This window comes from Pleurodeles waltl, chromosome 10, assembly GCF_031143425.1.
Source record: "Pleurodeles waltl isolate 20211129_DDA chromosome 10, aPleWal1.hap1.20221129, whole genome shotgun sequence".
Classification (NCBI taxonomy): domain Eukaryota; kingdom Metazoa; phylum Chordata; class Amphibia; order Caudata; family Salamandridae; genus Pleurodeles; species Pleurodeles waltl.
The window spans coordinates 453,912,842-453,931,739 of NC_090449.1; the positions used below are offsets into that span (position 1 = coordinate 453,912,842).

General features: G+C 46.8%; 1 protein-coding gene across 6 annotated transcripts in view; it reads left to right on the forward strand.

Annotated features, from left to right (window-relative positions):
* Nucleotides 1–18,898, forward strand: part of SLC4A2 (solute carrier family 4 member 2) — a 2,186,615-nt gene that overhangs the window by 1,902,125 nt on the left and 265,592 nt on the right. For 5 of the 6 annotated variants that reach the window (XM_069210734.1, XM_069210733.1, XM_069210731.1 and 2 more), the window contains 2 exons: nucleotides 4,683–4,877; nucleotides 7,389–7,601. The exons of the other annotated variant lie outside the window; for it this stretch is intronic. In XM_069210734.1, coding sequence (XP_069066835.1) covers nucleotides 4,683–4,877; nucleotides 7,389–7,601 — 408 coding nt within the window. The remainder of the gene's footprint in view (nucleotides 1–4,682; nucleotides 4,878–7,388; nucleotides 7,602–18,898) is intronic. 6 annotated transcript variants of the gene reach the window in all.

Here is an 18,898-nt window from a genome sequence, read left to right on the forward strand (position 1 = left end):
ATTATCCTGTCTAGTGATAATGTTGGGTCTGAGAGGTAAAGCAAGATGTATTCTACATAAAGTGAAATCTTGTCTTCCCAGTCCTCTGATCATTGCAGGCCTCAAATCGGGGGTCTTGCTGGATCCAAGCTGCTACAGGCTCCAGTGCTAGTGCAAATGTTAATGGTGAAAGTGGACAACCATGTTTGGGCTGCATTGAAGCTGAAATATTGGGGACACCCCTCCATTATCCGTAACCTGGGCCAGGGGTTCTGTATAGAGAAGCTTTATCCAGCTCAGGTATCGTGGGCTGAAGCCCATCTTTTGTAACACTGCAAACATATAGGGCCATTCAGCGGTGTCAAAGCCATCTTGTCACTGAATGAAAGGGCCAGAGCATCTTCTCATAGGAAAGCAGCCTAGCCCAAGGCCCCATGGAGACACCATAGGTTGCATGCTGTGTTTCTACCTGGTATAAAGCCAGATTTGTCTGGGTGATCAAGGGTCATTATCACTTGCACTAAGATCATGGCCAGTACTATTGCTAGGATCTTCACTTAGGCATTTAACAAAGAAATGGGCCTGTGAGATGTGCTGTCTTGTGGTGGTTTCCCATCTTAGTGGATAACCACTATATTTTCTAGCCATTGATCTCTGGGAAGACATCCAGAAGTGCGGCTTTCATTGGACATTTTGATCAGGTAGAGGGCAATCTTCGCTGCTGTTAGTTTATAGAGTTCAATAGGGATCCCGTTTGGGCCTACCGTTTTACCTGGGTGTAGCTCGTGTATGGCTTTGACTATTTCTTCCTCAGTAAGGTCTCCCTCCAGCAATGCTTTGTCCTCCCTCGACAGGCCTGAAAGTCGCAAGTCCGCTAAAAATTAATGGGATTCGTTTGCCGCAGCAGTCTTTGCTGTGAGTACAGTTGGGCATAGTAAGTTTCACGTTTGACTCTTGTGTCGTCTGAACTTTCTTCTCTTGTTCATGTTCAGTACTTTACTCTTGTGCCTTTTCTGAACTTTTGTGCCGTTTTCTGAACTTTCTGTGCCTTTTTCAAAACTTTCTGTGCCTCCTTCTGAATTTTCACACGTTGTGCTCTTTTCAATCTTTTCACCTTCAGTTCATTAATTCTTTCTTTCTTGTGCTCCTTTCAGGTCCACACAGCCCTCCCACCCCCCTTCCTACTTAATGGCGGCTGCTGCACAACTCCATTGAACAGGCGTCTTGGCCCAACTTCCCCCTCCACTTACTTGGGTCTGGTCCACCAATTAGTCTAGGCCCACTCAGAGCTGGTTTTGCACCTTGAGGCCCTGCCGTGCTCCTCCTGCAGCCTCCTTTCTCCACTCTCACACCTTCTCTCTTGTGTCCAACGTCTGTCTTTTTCCTTTACACGTCCACTCTTTTGTCTTCTCCAAACTTTTTACATTTGTGCCTTTTCTGTATTTACTTCTGTGCCTTTCCTGAACTTTTGTGCCTTTTTCTGAACTTTTCTGCCTTCTTTCTGAATTTTTGTATCTGCTCTCCTGCGTCTTCTTGCTTCCCCCTGTGTTTTCTTTCCACCCTCCCTAACCCTGATGGCCATCCCAGTACTCCTCCCACCTCACAGGACCTACTTAATGGTGGCTGCTCTGCATCCGTAAAGCAGGTACGCCAAATGTGTGCTGAACGCAAGCCCATCTGTGCCCTTCCGTTCCTGGGTTGTGACCAGGGCAACAACCCCTTGTCAGACCACCCTCTGCCACTACTCAGTAGTGACACTTTGCACGCTCAATCCAGGACACCTATCCACCACTGCTATTGCACTGTACCTGTCAGCACAGTAGGACCTTTCTCCTGCTTCCACTGTCACTTCACCTGCAGCATCACTCCCTCATGCTCACTCCATACCCAGACTCCCACGCCACCATCTCACAAAACACCACAACAGACTCTCAGCAAACACTCACATACATGATACTCAACAACCACCCACTCAAAAAACACAAACAAAATCTGGAACCTCCCCAGCAACAGTGCACCAGGCCTCCTCTTCATGATGGAAAACTGGATGAACCCCACCTTTGACCGTCCCAGCAGGATACAAGATCACACACCAAGCCCACCTTCACAAACACAGAGGGTGACTTACCATCATCTATAAAGACATCGTCAATTGCTTAACTTCCACAGACTTGGACGCCCCCTCCATGGAACACATGCACTTCAGCCTACAAACCAATGACAGCTCAACCCTGAAAGGATCCCCAGCATATTGACTACTCTGACCATGAAGCAACTTCGGTAACCTCACCTCTGACTTCATTGCCCCTGTCACCATCAACACCTTGGGCTTCCTACTTCTCAGCAATTTCTATTCCCACTTGGAGGACCCCTCCAACCAGCTCGTCACAGACACAGTGCAGGACACATTCCCAACATCACCGGCAACCTAGTGTAAGGAATCACCAACTTCAGCCAATGGATCTCTAACGGTGCAGATGTTCTTGCACCCATTAAAACTCACAAACACTGCAGAACCAACAAATAGGCCTCCTGGTACACAGAAAAACTCTGGGTCTCCAAAAGGTATTGCAGTCAGCTGGATGGGAAATGGAAAGCCAGCCACGACTCCAAAGTAACCTACAAGGCTGCACTCAGGCACAACCACAACCTCCTGAGAGACACCAAGAAAAGATCCCTCACCAACGGGATTGAAGCGAGCTACAACAATGGCAAAAAGCTATTTGCAATTATCAAGGAGTTCACTAACCCAGAAGCCTCAGCCAACTCCATCCGCCCCACCAGGAACTGTGTGACAACCTCAACAATTTCTTCCACAGCAAAACGGAGAAGATCTACAATAACTTTGAAAACAACTAAACCCCAAGGACCTCATCAGCAACCTGCCCACCTCCCACTTGGACACACACCTGACCAACTGGAGAACACTAACTGAGAAAGACACCACTCTGAGCTCCCACAGACCCCTGTCCACACCATATCTACAACTTAGTAGGGCCTTTGGCCAGCAAATTCCTTACTCACATCAACTCCTCCATAGTGTCTGCAGTCTTCGCCGAGGAATGAAAACATGCTGCAGTCACGGCCTTCCTCAAGAAACCTTTGTCAGGTCCCAACAAAGATGAGCAACTTCTGTCCCATTGCCTTACTACGAACCCAGCAAAAGTTAGAGAGAACTCAGTCAGCCATCAACTCACCAACCACATGAAACTCCAATCTTCTCAACCACCTCCAATCCAGATTTCGAAGCAGCCATAGCAGAGCGGCAGCAATCATCCCTACCACAGATAAGACCCGCCCCTTTCTGGAGTGAGGAGGTAACATCTCCCCTCATACTGCTGGATCTCTACACTGCGTTCAACACCGTGCCACACTCCAGCCTCATCAAAAGACTACACGCAACAAGAATCCATGGTCCAGCCCTCAAATGGATATGCTCAGTCCTCACAGGGAGAATACAGAGTCAGACTCCCATCCTATGCATCAGAGTCCAAGGGCGTGATCTGCGGAGTCCTTCAAGGATCATCTCTCAGCCCTACGCTGTTCAACACTTACATGACATCAGTTGCCGACCTCATCAGATCTCACAGCATCTCCATCATTTCCTATGCTGATGACATCCAGCCCATCATCTCAATGTCTGGCAAGTATTCCATGACCAGATCCAAATTCCTTAATGCGTGATCTGCATAGATGAATGGATGAACAACAACTGCCTGAAACTCAACTCGTAAAAGAAGGAAGGGCTGATTTTTGAGAATAATAACTACCCCTGGTATTTCACCTGGTGGCATCAGTGCTAGGTCCAACACCTACACCCTCTAACCACACAAAAAACCTGTGAGTCATCTTAAGCGACAAACTCAATATGGCCTCATAAGTGAATGCGGTCAGCTCCTTCTGCTTCCGCATACTACACATCCTCAGAAAATTCATCAAATGGATTCCCCTGTGCACCAGATGAACTGTTACTCAAGCTCTAGTCACTAGCAGACTAGACAATGGCAACACACTCAATGCCGGAATCTCCAGCCATCTCCACTGAGTTCAGACCATCCAGAACACGGCTGCTAGACTCATCCTGGACCTCCTGCGTTGTACACACATCACACCACACCTCAGAGAACTCTGCGGGCTGCCGATACACAAATGCTGCCAATTCAAACTCCTCATGCATGCGTACAAGGCACTGTACAACATAGGACCAGCATACCTCATCTGCCGTTTTCACTTCACCAACACACCATACTCCTATTCTCAACCTTTCTCTACCTCACACAACCCCCCCATATCAGCAAAAGCAGAACAGGTGGCCTATGCTTCTCTTACATTGCACTAAAACATGGAACGACCTCCCTCCACACATCAGGTTCTCCTCCTCGCTTCTTGAGTTCTGCAAGAAGTTGAAGTCCTGGCTCTTCAATTAACACGCAGCAGACAACCTACAGACCGGCTGCAGCACCTGCATACCGTTGAGCTGGTAAGTCACACTCTAAAAATCCATAGAGCACGGTGCCACCTACTGGCACGCTGGGGCACTGCTGAGAAATGTCCAGGTTCACCCTTACATCTGGGGAATATACAAAAGGTGAGGAATCTGTGGTGAGATAGAGATAGACTTTTGTATTGTGTAAAGGTACTGCCTATCTTTAATGTTCTGTAACATTATAAGAAACTATATTCTGTCTGTTTGTTGTTTGCAGTTCTGCACCTCCAATGGCCTTGAGTACCTTGTGGGCAGAGTGTGGATTGGCTTCTGGCTCATCGTCATTGTGCTACTCATGGTGGCATTTGAGGGCAGCTTCCTAGTCCGGTTCGTGTCCAGATTCACTCAAGAAATCTTTGCCTTCCTCATCTCTCTCATTTTCATCTATGAGACATTCTATAAGCTTGTCAAGGTAAGAGTTCATACTAGGTACCAGGAGGCATTTGCCTAGATAAGCTGTAAGGCAGTGAGGACCCATTTGCTTCAGCATAATCCACTGGGTTAGGAAATGGTCTGATGTCAGGAATGAATTTTCTCACATAGCTCTTTGGGGTTCCTAGATTAGGGTATCTCTTTCTGAAACCATGATTGAGTGAAAAAGCAGAGCTTTGTGTGGACATGGGCTGCAGCAGTGAGAAATGAGGGTACTTGATAAAACTGTCTGGGATAAGGATGTGACCTGCTTCAACCAGAACCAAGGTTCATCACCTGCAGCTCTCTGAGATTAGCTGTTGTAATCAGCACTTCGGTGAGTCAGCAGGCTTTTCCTGGATTACATTACAAACTGCTGCAGTAGGGGGTGAAATGTCACAGCAAGGCTCTGTTTGGCTCTGCCATTAGAATATTGGTGGTGGCACTGGTAGTTGGGGGCTCTCTCGAGCTCTCTGAAAAAAGGGCATTCATTTGGTCCTAATTCTAGAGAACTTTGACATGCTGCATCGATCCTGCATGCAGCAGCCCAATGCATGCCCTGCTGCAGTCAGGCCTCGAGTGCTTTGCCATGTTTCTATAAAATTACAACATTGGTTGTTGAGTAATTAATACATTTCAATGTTGACAGTTCCTTGGAGCTGTGAGATTAGGTCATGGATTGTTGAAGCTGGGATTAGGTGACCTTAGCTCAATTTTACGTAATTAAGAGTTGGATTGCTCTAGTCAAGACTGAAGTACCTGTTTTACCTTTATTTCTTCAATGAGTTTACAAATCACTGTTATTTTATCATTTGTACAGTTGTTAATCATTCTGAAACAAAATGTCTTTAGGTCAACTCTAAATATCAGCTTAACAATGCAGGCTATACAGAGTCTGCAGTATTATTAGTTACACAACATAGTTATATGGAACCTAGATAGAACATGTTAATATGGGGTATGGCTGAGAAAAGAAAGAACTCTCCTAAGAAAAGAAGCAGAATTAAGTCTTGCTCCTAACTACTAATTCAGCAACACAGTTCACTCAGCTATATTGGAGGAAAAAGGATAATATAATGTACTGGTGCTTCACTCTCTAACTATCATACCCATGCCTCCATAATATAACCCTCAACATTCTAATCAACTTGATCATTCTAGGCTGCTTACCAGGGTGGGTTCATTGGTTAATTGCCGTAGCAAACACTAACTGAGGCAAGGCTGGCATAAAAGGAGCCCATATAGCCTCAAAAATGTGTGCCTTTATGATGAGCTTTAAAATGTTGAATATTGGAAGATCATTGAGGGTCTAATATTAGAGACAAACTATAGTCAGGACTGAGATGGCTGTCTCTCTGAAGTTAGAACATGGGCTCTTGCAGTCAAGATGGTAGTGCTTCATCAAAGCTCTCTATGTTTAGGGAAAGGGCTGTTGCTGTCAGGACTGCAGATCCTTAGACAGAACTCTCAGTGGCTGCCACAGCTACCCACAATTGTTGTTTGTCCACAAGATTCTGAACCCAAGGTGGCTTTTGTCCTAGTTTTGGTAAATTAACATGGAATGCTGAAGTCAGAAATAGGGTGCCAAGGCACAGTTGTGAGGGACAAGAACATGATTTGTTTTTTTTCTGGAACAAGGTGTGTGGGCAAAGTTCTCTGTGGCCCGGAGATTAGGTCATGTGTTGTTGTACTTGGGATTAAGGGACCTCAGGAGAGCTTTGTGGAATTAGGACATGGGTTACATTAGTCAAGATTGAAGTACTTTGGATGAGCTTTTGAGAATGGCAAGACAGAAGCATGCTGAATGAATGGCTCGGTAAAGTCTTTTTGGAGAACATATAGGCTGTCACACTACAAATGTGGTGCCATAACAGTTGTGTCTGGGGCTCTGGAATTAGGACAGAGACCGTTGCATTCAGGACTGAGATGGCTGAAAAGAGTGACGTTAAGGAATGGACAACTGTGAAAGGACCAAGGAAACCTTGATGAAAGACTCTGTAGATGTTAGGGAGGGCTTGGGTTTCTGCATATCATGGCAATGTTGTATCAGGGTTATTTCAGATATCTAGAATAGAGCAATCTAGCTGCCCAATTGTGGTAATATCATGCATTAGCAGGAGCTTGTGGTCCTAAAAATGGAGTAGCACAAGATATATTGGAAAACATGGAAAGATTCACTCATGTCACATCTTTAGGCTTTGTATGTCAGAAATAATCCATTAACAGCATTCTATATGCTTCCAGTGCTAGAGAAGCTGTATGTGTTGCAGGTGAAACATGGCAGAACAGTGGGAGATTTGGCCTTCTAGTTATAATGTGACAAGGTATTCATTATCATAGCAGACTACTTGTACTCTGCTTTCTCAGAGAGATTCACCGGTAGAGATGCTGACTCCGAACATACTGTAGTAGGAGATGCAGTGGGAAACTGCAAGCCTCTGCTCTAGAATGAAGTAAATTGGCAAATACTGTGTGGCTGGTAGATCTATAACACTCTCCTTTTTCTTGGCAGATCTTTCAAGAACATCCGCTTACTAACTGTGAAAAGAAGAACTTTACCAATGAAAATTCAACAAACCTGGCCTTGAATACCACTGGTGTGCTGGTAACCAAGATCACGGGCCAGCCCAATACAGCTCTTCTCTCTTTAGTGCTCATGCTTGGCACCTTCTTCATCGCCTTCTTCCTCAGAAAGTTTAAGAACAGTCGCTTCTTCCCCGGTCGGGTATGTGTGTTTAGAGACAGTGTGTATCAAATCCCAAATGAGAAAGTGTCCTATTCTCATTCTGTTTTCATAAAACAAGGTAAACCAGAACAAAGAGGACCTTTGTAATTATCAGTTACCAAGGAAACAGTGGTTCCTCCCAAGTGATAATTATTATTTGATAATTCTTTCATTCAAATTCCGTAAACTGAATTACCTGAAAATAGTGATTCATAATAACAGAGCATGAAGAAAATATCATGCATTTATTTTAACAGTGAAAATATGTGTATTGATTTTTAGACATACAGTTGAAAACTCATGAAACATGGTACACGGTGTGAACATTCCGAACAAGATTCTAGTACACTGTTAAAGGGTATCAGACCTGCCTACATAACACACAGCTAACCACTGAGAAACAAGTCAGCTCTCCCCTTCCAGCCCATCCAGAGCCCATCTCAATCTGATAACATTTGTCATATGCAAATTCACCACCCACATCAGTAGGCACTCCCTCGAATATCAGGGGCTCATGTCAAGCTCCAGCTGATTTCAAGCGAGCATAGTTATTCTACAGTGAATAGTTTAGTCAGGATGAGTCATTTATCCATTTGAACATTGTAGGGAGCTGGGTTCTAGTTATAGTACCCCCCACTTTTTGCCTGTTTTTAGGTACTGTGTTGACTAGAGTGCATTGGGTTCCTGCTATCCAGGCCCCTAGTGCCAGTGTTCCTTCCCTAAAACAAGACACCTGGTCACTTGATCCCCAAGTGACCAGGCCCTTCAGCACCTGTGTAAGTCCCTAGTTAATGGTACCCTTGGAACCTAGGGCATGCTTACTGAAGAGGGCCCCTCAGAGCTGCAGTACAACTTGTGCCACTCTGAGGGACCCAACCACAAACTTATGCAGACTGCCATTTCAGGCTATGTGACAAGGTGCTCTCAAAATTGAAAACACGACATGGCACACACTTGTGTGCCATATTCCCTAAAACTCTGCTTGTAATATCTGTAAGTCACCTCTACAGCAGGCCTTCAGCCCTAAGGCAGGATTCATAAGCATATATGCCCCTGCTAAGTCTTTGTCCATTCTTAGACATACTAAGTATGCACGGAAGCCATTTTAAATACATGTGGTGGACACTGGTCACTATGGGGGTCATTCCGACCCTGGCGGTAAAACCCGCCAGGGCCGTGAACGACGGAAAGCACCGCCAACAGGCTGGCGGTGCTTACCTGCTCATTCTGACCGCGGCGGTAAAGCCGCAGTCAGAAAAGGGGATCTGGCGGTTTCCCGCCGGATTTCCCCTGGCTGGGCTCAACCTCCATGGCGGCGCTGCAAGCAGCGCCGCCATGGGGATTCCGACCCCCTTCCCGCCAGCCTGTTTCTGGCAGTTTTCACCGCCAGGAACAGGATGGCGGGAACGGGTGTCGTGGGGCCCCCTAACAGGGCCCCAGCATGATTTTCACTGTCTGCATAGCAGACAGTGAAAATCGCGACGGGTGCAACTGCACCCGTCGCACCCCTGCAACACCGCCGGCTCCATTCGGAGCCGGCTTCTGTGTTGCAGGGCCTTTCCCGCTGGGCCGGCGGGCGCTCCCTTGGCGGGCGCTCCCTTGGCGGGCGCCCGCCGGCCCAGCGGGAAAGTCTGAATGGCCCCCACGGTCTTTTGACCGCGGAGCGGCCAATTGGCGGCGTAAGTTTGGCGGGCGGCAACCGCCGCCCGCCAAACTTAGAATGACCACCTATGTGTTCCCCAGCTACATGTCTGCTTCTCTGAACGTAGGGATATTTGGAATCAAACATCTCGTATTAATAAACCCTCATTGACTCCAGTGATGGATTTATTACTACATGTACCCAGAGTGCTCCTTAGAGGTGTCCCCTGAAAAACCTACCAACTTCTTGGTAGATCACTGACTGGTTCTGGATAGCCTGCCACCAACAGACGAGAATCTGACCTCCCAGGTGGAGAGCCTCTGCTCTCGAGAGGTCAGAAACAAAAACCTGTCCGAGCTGGGGTGTTAACCATCCCTCCCCACAGGATGACCTGCATTCCAAGACAGGAGTTTCAAAGAAGCTCCCTGCCTTTAGTATGCAGACCTGGCCTTCATCAGAGGACGATGCCACCCCCCTGCCTAAGGGCCCATCTGACACCTGGACAGGCGGGAAAATTAGCTATGCAGGAGGCGTATCACACTTCGAGACTGGGAACACCCCTAGGGTGGTCAGCCTAAAGTGGACACAAGATAGGAATTTCCACCATCTTGCGTGTGGTGGAATTTAGGGACTCTGGGCAGGGTAATGCCCACAGGAAGTGGTCATCTAGGGGGTGTAATGACCCTGAAAGTAAGTAGTTATTTGGCTACTACCCTTCATTACCCTTAATGCCCCCCAAATTGAGTATTTAGGGGACACCCTGATACCAGATCACCAGCTCTTCACTGGACACAAAAGGCAAAGTGGACGAGAAGCCTGCTGAAACTGGGAACAGAGGAGCACAACTGACTTGGCGCCAAGCCTGCCTGCTGCACCTGACCCTTGAGGAGCAACTGACCTGTCCTGCTGCTGCAGCCTCCAAGAAACTGGGAGAACTGCCAGTGCTCCACAAATCACTAAGAAGAACTCACTCGGAGCGAAGGAGCTGCTCCACTGCATCCACGGGTACCCAAGAACGAACTGTGAGGACCGGGACCGCCAAAAACCTGATGCCGGACAACACTGTACCCAAGCTGCCTAGCCTGAGCTGAAGTGGGTCAACGGTGCCAGCATGGCCCCCAGGCCCTCCAGAGACAAAGCACACCTGGGCTATCTCTCTGTGGGTTTCCTGACAGCGTCTGCAGCCTGATTCTGCAGACCCCCTTTACCGCGACCTCCTCCGGTGACGGTAAACCAGACTGTCTAAACCACCTCTACACCCAGATGTCCCGGACCGAGGAGAAGAGGACCACTGGTGTCCCTACATCCCCCAGGCTCTTGAGATCCAAGCACACCGGTTGGTTCGGCCGGACTGGCACCCCAGTCTATGACTGCAGCCTGTTTATGATTTCTGCAGGCCCCCTGCACCTCGACTGCCTCCAGTGATGGTAAACCAGATGGTCCAAACCACCTCCAGACCCGGATGTTCCAGACCGAGGAGAACAGGACCACTGGTGTCCCTCCATCCCCAAGCATCACAGGAACTGAACCCCCCTCAGTGGTTCACCCAGACTGGACTCTCAGTTCTACCCCTGCAGCAACTTTGTGACCGGACCGATCCCCATAGAATTACACCTGACACTGAACTGAACCACGGCACCCGGTGGCCCTGTGCCACATGAGGTGACCTGTTGGTGTGGTCTTGGACCTTGCACCATACTGACCCTCAGTTCAGGAGATTGGGCCCGTAAGTCGCTGTACTATACCTGCATGCAGTGCTTATGCTTCCTCCATAGGAAAACATTACCACGTCTGAAAAATGCACTGTCTACTTTTGAAAACTATAAAAGTTCATAACTCAAAAAGTACTCACTTGATTCCGATGATCTTTGTATCTAAATTTATATAAAAGTATGTGTAATTTTTATAAATCAGTGTCAGATTGCTTTATTGAGTGTGTGTTTCACTTACTGTATGAGTGTGTTTTACATGCTTAGTACTACGCTCTGATATGCCTAACTGCTCAACCACACTACCCAAAAAGAGAGCAATTGAGGTGCCATTTGTGCCTCTGTGATACCTCTAGGGATTGCTTGGACTCTTTCTTCACAGCATACCTCATTTTGGTCCACTAAATAAAGAGCTGACTTCCTACATTGGTGGAACAGTGATGGGAAGAGGACTTTGCATCTACTGTACCACTCTGTCAGGATTGTGATTCCAATAACGAATCTACAATTGACCTTGGTTGCCAAAAACAGTTTTTTGAATTATAATCTTTTGTATTTTTTCCAAATTTCTAATCTGGTCCGTTAGGGCCCTGGTTAAGTCTCCAAATCCTGTTATGTTTGGACATTTAAACAGTTACTAGATAGTTAGACCTTACAAAAACTGTTTAGAATTATTTGTGTAAGATTCTAAAAGGTCCCAACTTATCTACCAATAATGTCAGCCTCAGAGGATAGTGTTGTGGAACTCAACCTCACCCCTCACCTGCAACTGTCAATGCAGCAGCTAAGGAACATCTGTAAGGCCAGCAACATTAAAGCAGGTTCGAACCCTACCAAAGAAAATCTTCAGGTGTTACTGACTGAGTTTGATAGGGTTCAGGCACCCCAAAGACACACTGAGGAGGGTCAGGAGGCTGACCTAGTCAATGATGATGAGCATTCCAGCAGTGATCATAGGGAGAGTTCCCCTTCCAGTCCCCCTGAGGGAGAGGGTAACAGTAGAAACCTCTACCCCAAGACTGTACCTGGAGGTCAGCCAGGCTCCTCCAAGTTCAGAGAAATACGAGAGGATCCAGACAGAGTACTGGACATCCTAGTCAAGAGGGTGGCCCTTGAGGTCAGATTCTTAGAACTAGAAATATAAAGAAATGAGATGGGCCTAGGTCCCATCTCTGGTAACAGCTATATCTTAAATAGGGAGAAAGAGGTAGCTTTCAACCCTAGAATCCTCAAAGGGATTGTCCCCAAATATGAGGATGGTGATATCACATCACTAAGGGATTCATAGCCTTTGAGAGGTCCTGTTTTTCCAGAGAGATTACCAAAAAGCACTTGGGCTCTCGCCTTTGGCAAATATTCTCAGGAAAGTGCAGGGATAGACTCCTAACACTGAATGATGTTAGGTCCTATGACCTCAAGAAGGACCCCCTTATTGAGAGCTTTGGAATAACCACTGAGGAGTATAGAATCAGGTTCAGGGAGACTCCCAAAACCCAGAGTTAATCCTGTGTTGATTTTTATGGACTTTTCTGTGAAAACACTAGGTAGTTGGTTAAAGGGAAGTCAGGTGGAAGAGTACGATGGGCTTTATATATTTGATTGTGAAGGGACATCTACTGAGTAATTGTACTTCTGAAAAGTTGTATCAGTACCTGATGGACCTGGGGCCAGTCTCTCCTTAAGGGCTGGGGAGGAAGGTTGATCATTGGGTAGGAACTAGGGTGTCCATGACAAGACATGGAGGGGGTGACCACAAGAAAGAGTCAAGAACCACCTCCCTCCCTAAGAGAAAAAGGTGGACAACCCTAAAAATAAAGAAAATGACTTCTCTGTAGTGCCCCAAAAATCTGTTCAGGAGGGTGGCTCTCAGGACACACACAAAACAAAAGTGGGTACCATTATAAAAACTGGGATGCCACAAAGGTATGGTGCTTTGGCTGTAAACAATTAGGGCCCTGCACCAAGGACACTTCTTGCCCTAAAACCAAACCTACTAGTAAACCCCAAGTGGTTACAGGGTAGAAATAAGGGATGATTCCTCAGATGAGGAGGTCCTCTTAGCCTTTAACTGGACAGTGGGGCCAACAGGTGAGTTGGAGATTCCAGAGGAGAGTAAACACTTCCACCACCTGTTGGTGAATGGAATTCCAACCACTGCCCTGAGAGATACCTCTGCCAGTCACGCTGTTGTGGTGCACAACAGGCTGGTTCTCTCAAACCAGTATATCCCAGGTGAGACTGCCAGGGTAAGGGTTAACCTAAACAAGGTCACTGTTGGGCCTGTGGCTTTAGTTCACCTAGAAATAGCTGGGTCCCTTAGTTGGAGAAGGGTGGTAGTCAGTAGAGACCTCCCCTTTGATTGTCATCTTGGTAATGACATCCCAGAGGATGGTCAGAGCCCAAAAGTGAAGGTGGTCCAGTGTCATCCCTCTTCCAAGGATTCTGGAGGTGCTACCCCTGCAGGTAGTGCAAGTAGGCCCCAGAAGAAAAGGAAAAGAAAGACGTGTAGGAAGGGTGGGCAACATTTAGCCAACGTTCCAGTGAGCCAAGGAGATTCTGCTCCAGTAGGGAAGAACTCCAAAGTTGGCATGGGTGAAGCCTACCCTGATCCACAAGAAGTCCTGACTAGTCAGGCAACTGTTACGCTTGAGTTGGTGGCTCCTCAGCTAAAAGAAAAGAGAGTGGAAGAAAGGTGGTTGCTACAGGAAGTAGTAACCCCCCCACTCTAAAAGAGCAGACAGGCAGCCTGAACCCAAAGAAGCCTGTAACTTAGTCCCTTCACCTATCAGTGAAGAGTAAAGGTATGGTTCTGAGCACTGACAGCTGTCAATGGCCTCTGCTGTGTATTAACCTTTATGGCTGCACTGACCTTGCCATGGTGGTCTGATCCCATGTCAAACAGTAAGCTAGGCCCCCTGACCCTGTTGGTCATGGTGGTGTTTCTTCATTTGTGGGTGACCCCTTTGGGTAAGCTGGGGGTTGCCCTGGCTAACATATAGAGTTAGCGGAGGTGGACACCTCTCATTCCAAAGAAAAGGAAAAAGCCAACAAAGAGCATTCTAAATGGGATCCTAACGTTGTTGACATGGGCCAGCTTCCTAAACGAAATTGCCTGCACAGTAGGATGTGAGGGAGAGTTAGCCCTGCAGCCTGCTCCCTTACTCTTCCTCGCCTGACAGACTAGGAAGACTCTCCCAGGTTTGGTTGAGTCTCCTGGCCTGTTGGCTCGGGGGCTTGTGTAGGGAGCTGGATTCTGGTTGCAGTACCCCCCAACGCACACACTTTTTGCCTACTTTTTAGGTGTCACTTTGACTGAAGTCCACTGGGTTCCTGCCAACCAGGTACCCAGTACCAGTATTCCTTCTCTAAAACAAGACACCTGGTCATTTGATCCCCAAGTGACCAGGCCCTTCAGCACCTCTGTAAGTCCCTAGTAAATGGTACCCCTGGTTCCTAGGGCATGGGTACTGAAGAGGGCCCCTTAGAGCTGCAGCACAACTTGTGCCACTCTGAGGGCCCTAGCACCAACCTTATACAGTCTGTCATTGAAGACTGCGCGACAAGGTGTTCCCAAAATTGAAAACACTACATGGCTCACACTTGTGTGCCATGTCCCCTGAAACTGCTTGTAATATCTTTAAGTCATCCCTACAGCAGGCCTTCAGTCCTAGGGCAGGGTGCATTATATTACAAGGGAAGGCATAGATGCATGACCCAATATGTCCCTACTATGTCTTTGTCTATTCTTAGACATTGTAAGTCTACAGGGAAGCCATTTTAAATACATGTGCTGGTCACTACGAGTTCCCCAGCTACATAATGGCTTCTCTGAACATAGGGATGGTTGGTATCAGACATTTCCTATTAATAAACCCTCACTGGTTCCAGTGATGGATTTATTTCTACATGGAACCAGAATGCCCCTTAGAGGTGCCCCCTGAAAAACCTACCAACTGCTGGTGAGCTCACTGACCGGTTCTGGCCAGCCTGACACACACAGATGAGAATCTGACCTCCCAGTGGGAGAGTCAACGCTCTCGAGAGGTCAGAAACAAAAGCCTGTCCGAGCTGGGGTGTTAACCACCCCTCCTCACAGGATGACCTGCATTCCAAGGCAGGAGCTACGAAGGAGCTCACCACTGTTTGGTATGCAGACCTGGCCTTCATCAGAGGAAGATGCCAAGCCCTCTGCCTCAGGACCCATCTGGCACCTGGATAGGTGGGAAAATTAGCTATGCAGGAGGCTTGTCACACTTCCAGATTGGAAACACACCTAGGGTGGCCAGCCTAAAGTAGTCACAACTTAGGAAATTCCTCCATCTTGTGTGTGGTGGAATTTAGGGACTCTGGACAAGGTGATGCCCACTCCCCACAGGAAGTGGGCATCTAGGGGGTGTAGTAACCCCGAGGGTAAGTAGCCCATTGGATACTACCCTTCACTCCCCTTAACGTCACCTAAATTGAGTCTTTAGAGGACCACTGATACCAGATCCCCAGATCTACGCCGGACACAAAAAGAGAAGTGGACAGGAAGCCTGCTGAACAAGAGAACGGAGGAGTACAACTGACTTGGCGCCAACCCTGCCTGCGTGCTTGCTGAACCAAACCCTTGAGGAGCAACTTACCTGTCCTGCCACTGCAGCCTTCAAGAAACTGGGAGAGCTGCCAGTGCTCTGCAGATCGCCAAGAAAAACTCCCTTGGAGTGGGGGAAGTTGCTCCTCTGCATGCGCAAGCACCCAAGAAAGGACTGTGAGGACAGGGACCACCAAAAACCTGATACTGGACTTCATCACTGCACTCAAGCCACCTAGCCCAAGCTGAAGTGGTCCAACGGTGTCAGCATTGTCTCCAGGCCCTCCAGAGATGAGGCCCACCCGAGGCTGCCCTCTGTGGACTTCCTAACAATGTCTGCAGCCTGATTCTGCAGACCCCCTTTCATCGCGACCACCTCCAGTGACGGTAAAACCGACAGTCTAAACCACCTCTGCACCTGGACGCCCCAGACCAAGGAGAAGTGGACCACTGGTGTCCCTACATTCCCCAGGCTCATGAGACCCAAGCCCACCTGTTGGCTTGGCCGGACTGGCACCCCAGTCCACGCCTGCAGCTTGTTTCTTTGGACCCACTGTGACCACCACAGGTGACGGTCCAGACCACCTTTACACCCGGACATCCCATACTAAGGAGAACAGGACCACTGGTATCCCTACGTCCCCAAGCATCACAAGAACTGAACCCCCTCTGTGGTTCTCCTGGACTGGGCTCTCAGTCCGCCCCTGCAGCAACTTTGTGCCTGGACCGATCCCCATAGACTTGCATGGACCACCCGACACTGACCTGCACCACTGCACTCAGCTGCCCCTGTTCCGCCTGAGGTGACCTCCTGGTGTGGCTTTGGATCTTGCCCCACATTGACTCTTAGTCCAGGAGATTGGTCCCATAAGTTACTGTACTATACCTGTATGCAGTGCTTGTTTTTCCTCCTTAGGATAACATTACCGCATCTGAAAAATGCACTCTGTCTACTTATGAAAACTGTAAAAATTCCTAACTCAAAAAGTACTGACCTGGTACCGCTAATCTTGGTATCTAAATTCATATAAAAGTATGTTATATTTTATAAATTGGTGTTGGATTGCTTTATTGGGTGTGTGTCTCACTTACTGCATGAGTGTGAATTTACATGCTTAGCACTACCCTGTAATATGCCTAACTGCTCAACGACACTACCCGAAAAGAGAGCATTTGTGATGTCATGTGTGCCTCTGTGATATCTCTGGGGATTCGATGGACTCTGCACAGTGTACCATTGTTTTCATACACTTTACAAAGAGTCAGCTTCCTAGAAATATCATCCATTTTGACGAAAAAATTTCAAATGTAAGTACAAAATTATTGTCTCAGTGCAATGTTAAAATGTGCAAAATCAAAAATGTTTGGGTAAGCAAAGCATTATTTAAAGACAACACACATACATCCTACAGAACACAGTCCAACTTTGGGGGAATAAGGCCAACAAAGTATTTGCACTTATGTTTGAAATGAGTGTGTCAAAATGCATGATGAAATGTTCTTGATGCTCTGTGTTTCCTATTAATAATTCATATTAATTTCACTGTTAAATGAATTTGCGCTATGGAACTTGAATGAAAGGGATATCAATTAATAATTATCACTGGATAAGAGCTACTCTTTCCTTGTGTACTATTCCCAATATATGCTCAGGATGATGTGTGGAAGAACAGCCTATGCAGATAGGAATATCCTCATGCCGCCCTGTGCACAGTACAGTCCCACCCAGACCTGCTCACAGGAGTCACCTTTCTCCCTGACGCCTACATTAAAGAATATTCCTCATGCCACTCAATTTTTATGTTTATTTATTTGTAATGAATAAATAATTAATGCTTGAATTAATCTCAGTCACTGGTAATTACTTTGGGCCACACCTCAGTCCTATATTTCTTTGCCCACAGTGTCACTCTGGGCAGACATCCATCATATGCAAAGCAGTCTTGCTCCTGCTTTAGGTCTCCTCCAGATGGAAACACAAGTGACCCCAGACCGATTTTAACTGAAGTAGGCTTCATCAGTGAGTTCTAACCTGATTGTTATTTCACATTGAGCACAGGGCACTCGTATGGGCATACCAGTCGCACTTAAAGCTTGCGGAAAAAAACGTGATAGGTGGAATGATTGAATTAATCTCAGGCACTGGTAATGTCTGCATCTTATGTCCATCATTTTTTTGTTCATTGTGTCACTTTAGGCAGAGACTAAATGTATGCAAATCAGGATTTGTCCTGCTCCATTAGGAACTCTATAGCCAGAACTCCCTTGCCGGGTCTCTTCAAGATACCAACACAAATATTATAGGAGTAGTTTCGGCCTATTTAGGCTTCATCTGTGTGGTATAGCTCAGTTAGCATAGGACTCCTGTCTGAACATACCTGTTGCACTCAGCCAATGCTAATTACTTGGGGGCGCATCCCAGTATGTGTTTTTTATTTGTATGGCTTACACTACATAAGGGCACTGTATCCATGTAACGTGTGCAATAGTCTGGTCTTGTTTTTTTCATGGTCATGTGATGGTTCCTTGTGATAGCAAAACAGTGTTCAAAGACAAGCATATTATGTGCCGCACACTAACACTGTATTGCATTTTTAAAAGAATTATCCTATTGTTGGGTATCAAGCAGGTTGTGTCTTTATTATGAGATGGACTGAAAGAGTGTGAATTAGGAGGTCATATTCTAAAAAGGTAGGGAGTGGATAAACGTAGTTGTGATGCGACTGCTGGATCAGGGTTGTAGGATTGCATTTCTTTTGGAAAGCACGAAACAGCATGCAAGGGGTACACATAGGCACCCTTCCAGGGGTACACTTAGGTACCCTTTCAGGTAGAATAGTGATGAGGAACTGCTCTGGGGATGGATGAAAGTAGCTAGGTTTTTATGTTAAGTTCTCTTGCATGAGGGCAGGGTGTTGCAGTTCTGAAGCCAGGTAGACTGGAGAAGTGTCCGTCTCCTCTGCTTCTGCTCTTTGTTCATGGAACTGTTTGTCTTATGTGAGCATGTGTGGAAATACAGGTGATAGTTCTGGATCTTGTCTTGGAGGTATTTGGCAGAAAGGGGTTGTATAGTAAGTGAGAAAGCACAGTATTTTTTAAGTATATTCTAACATTTACAAAAAACTAGTGAATAGAGCATATGGATTGTCGATTTTAGGACTTTTTATTTGGTAATCTGACAGGACAACTTAAAGGGCAATGTTGGAGTAAATAAATGAGGAGATAAAATGCCCATCTCCCATGAGGTGATCACTTAAACTGTTTCCAGTGAACATTTCCCTGATTAGAAACTAGCTGCCCAAAAATAAACATTTTATGTAAAAAAATATGTAGCGTGTACCATGTATTATAAGTTTCTGGATTGCCATCTTGG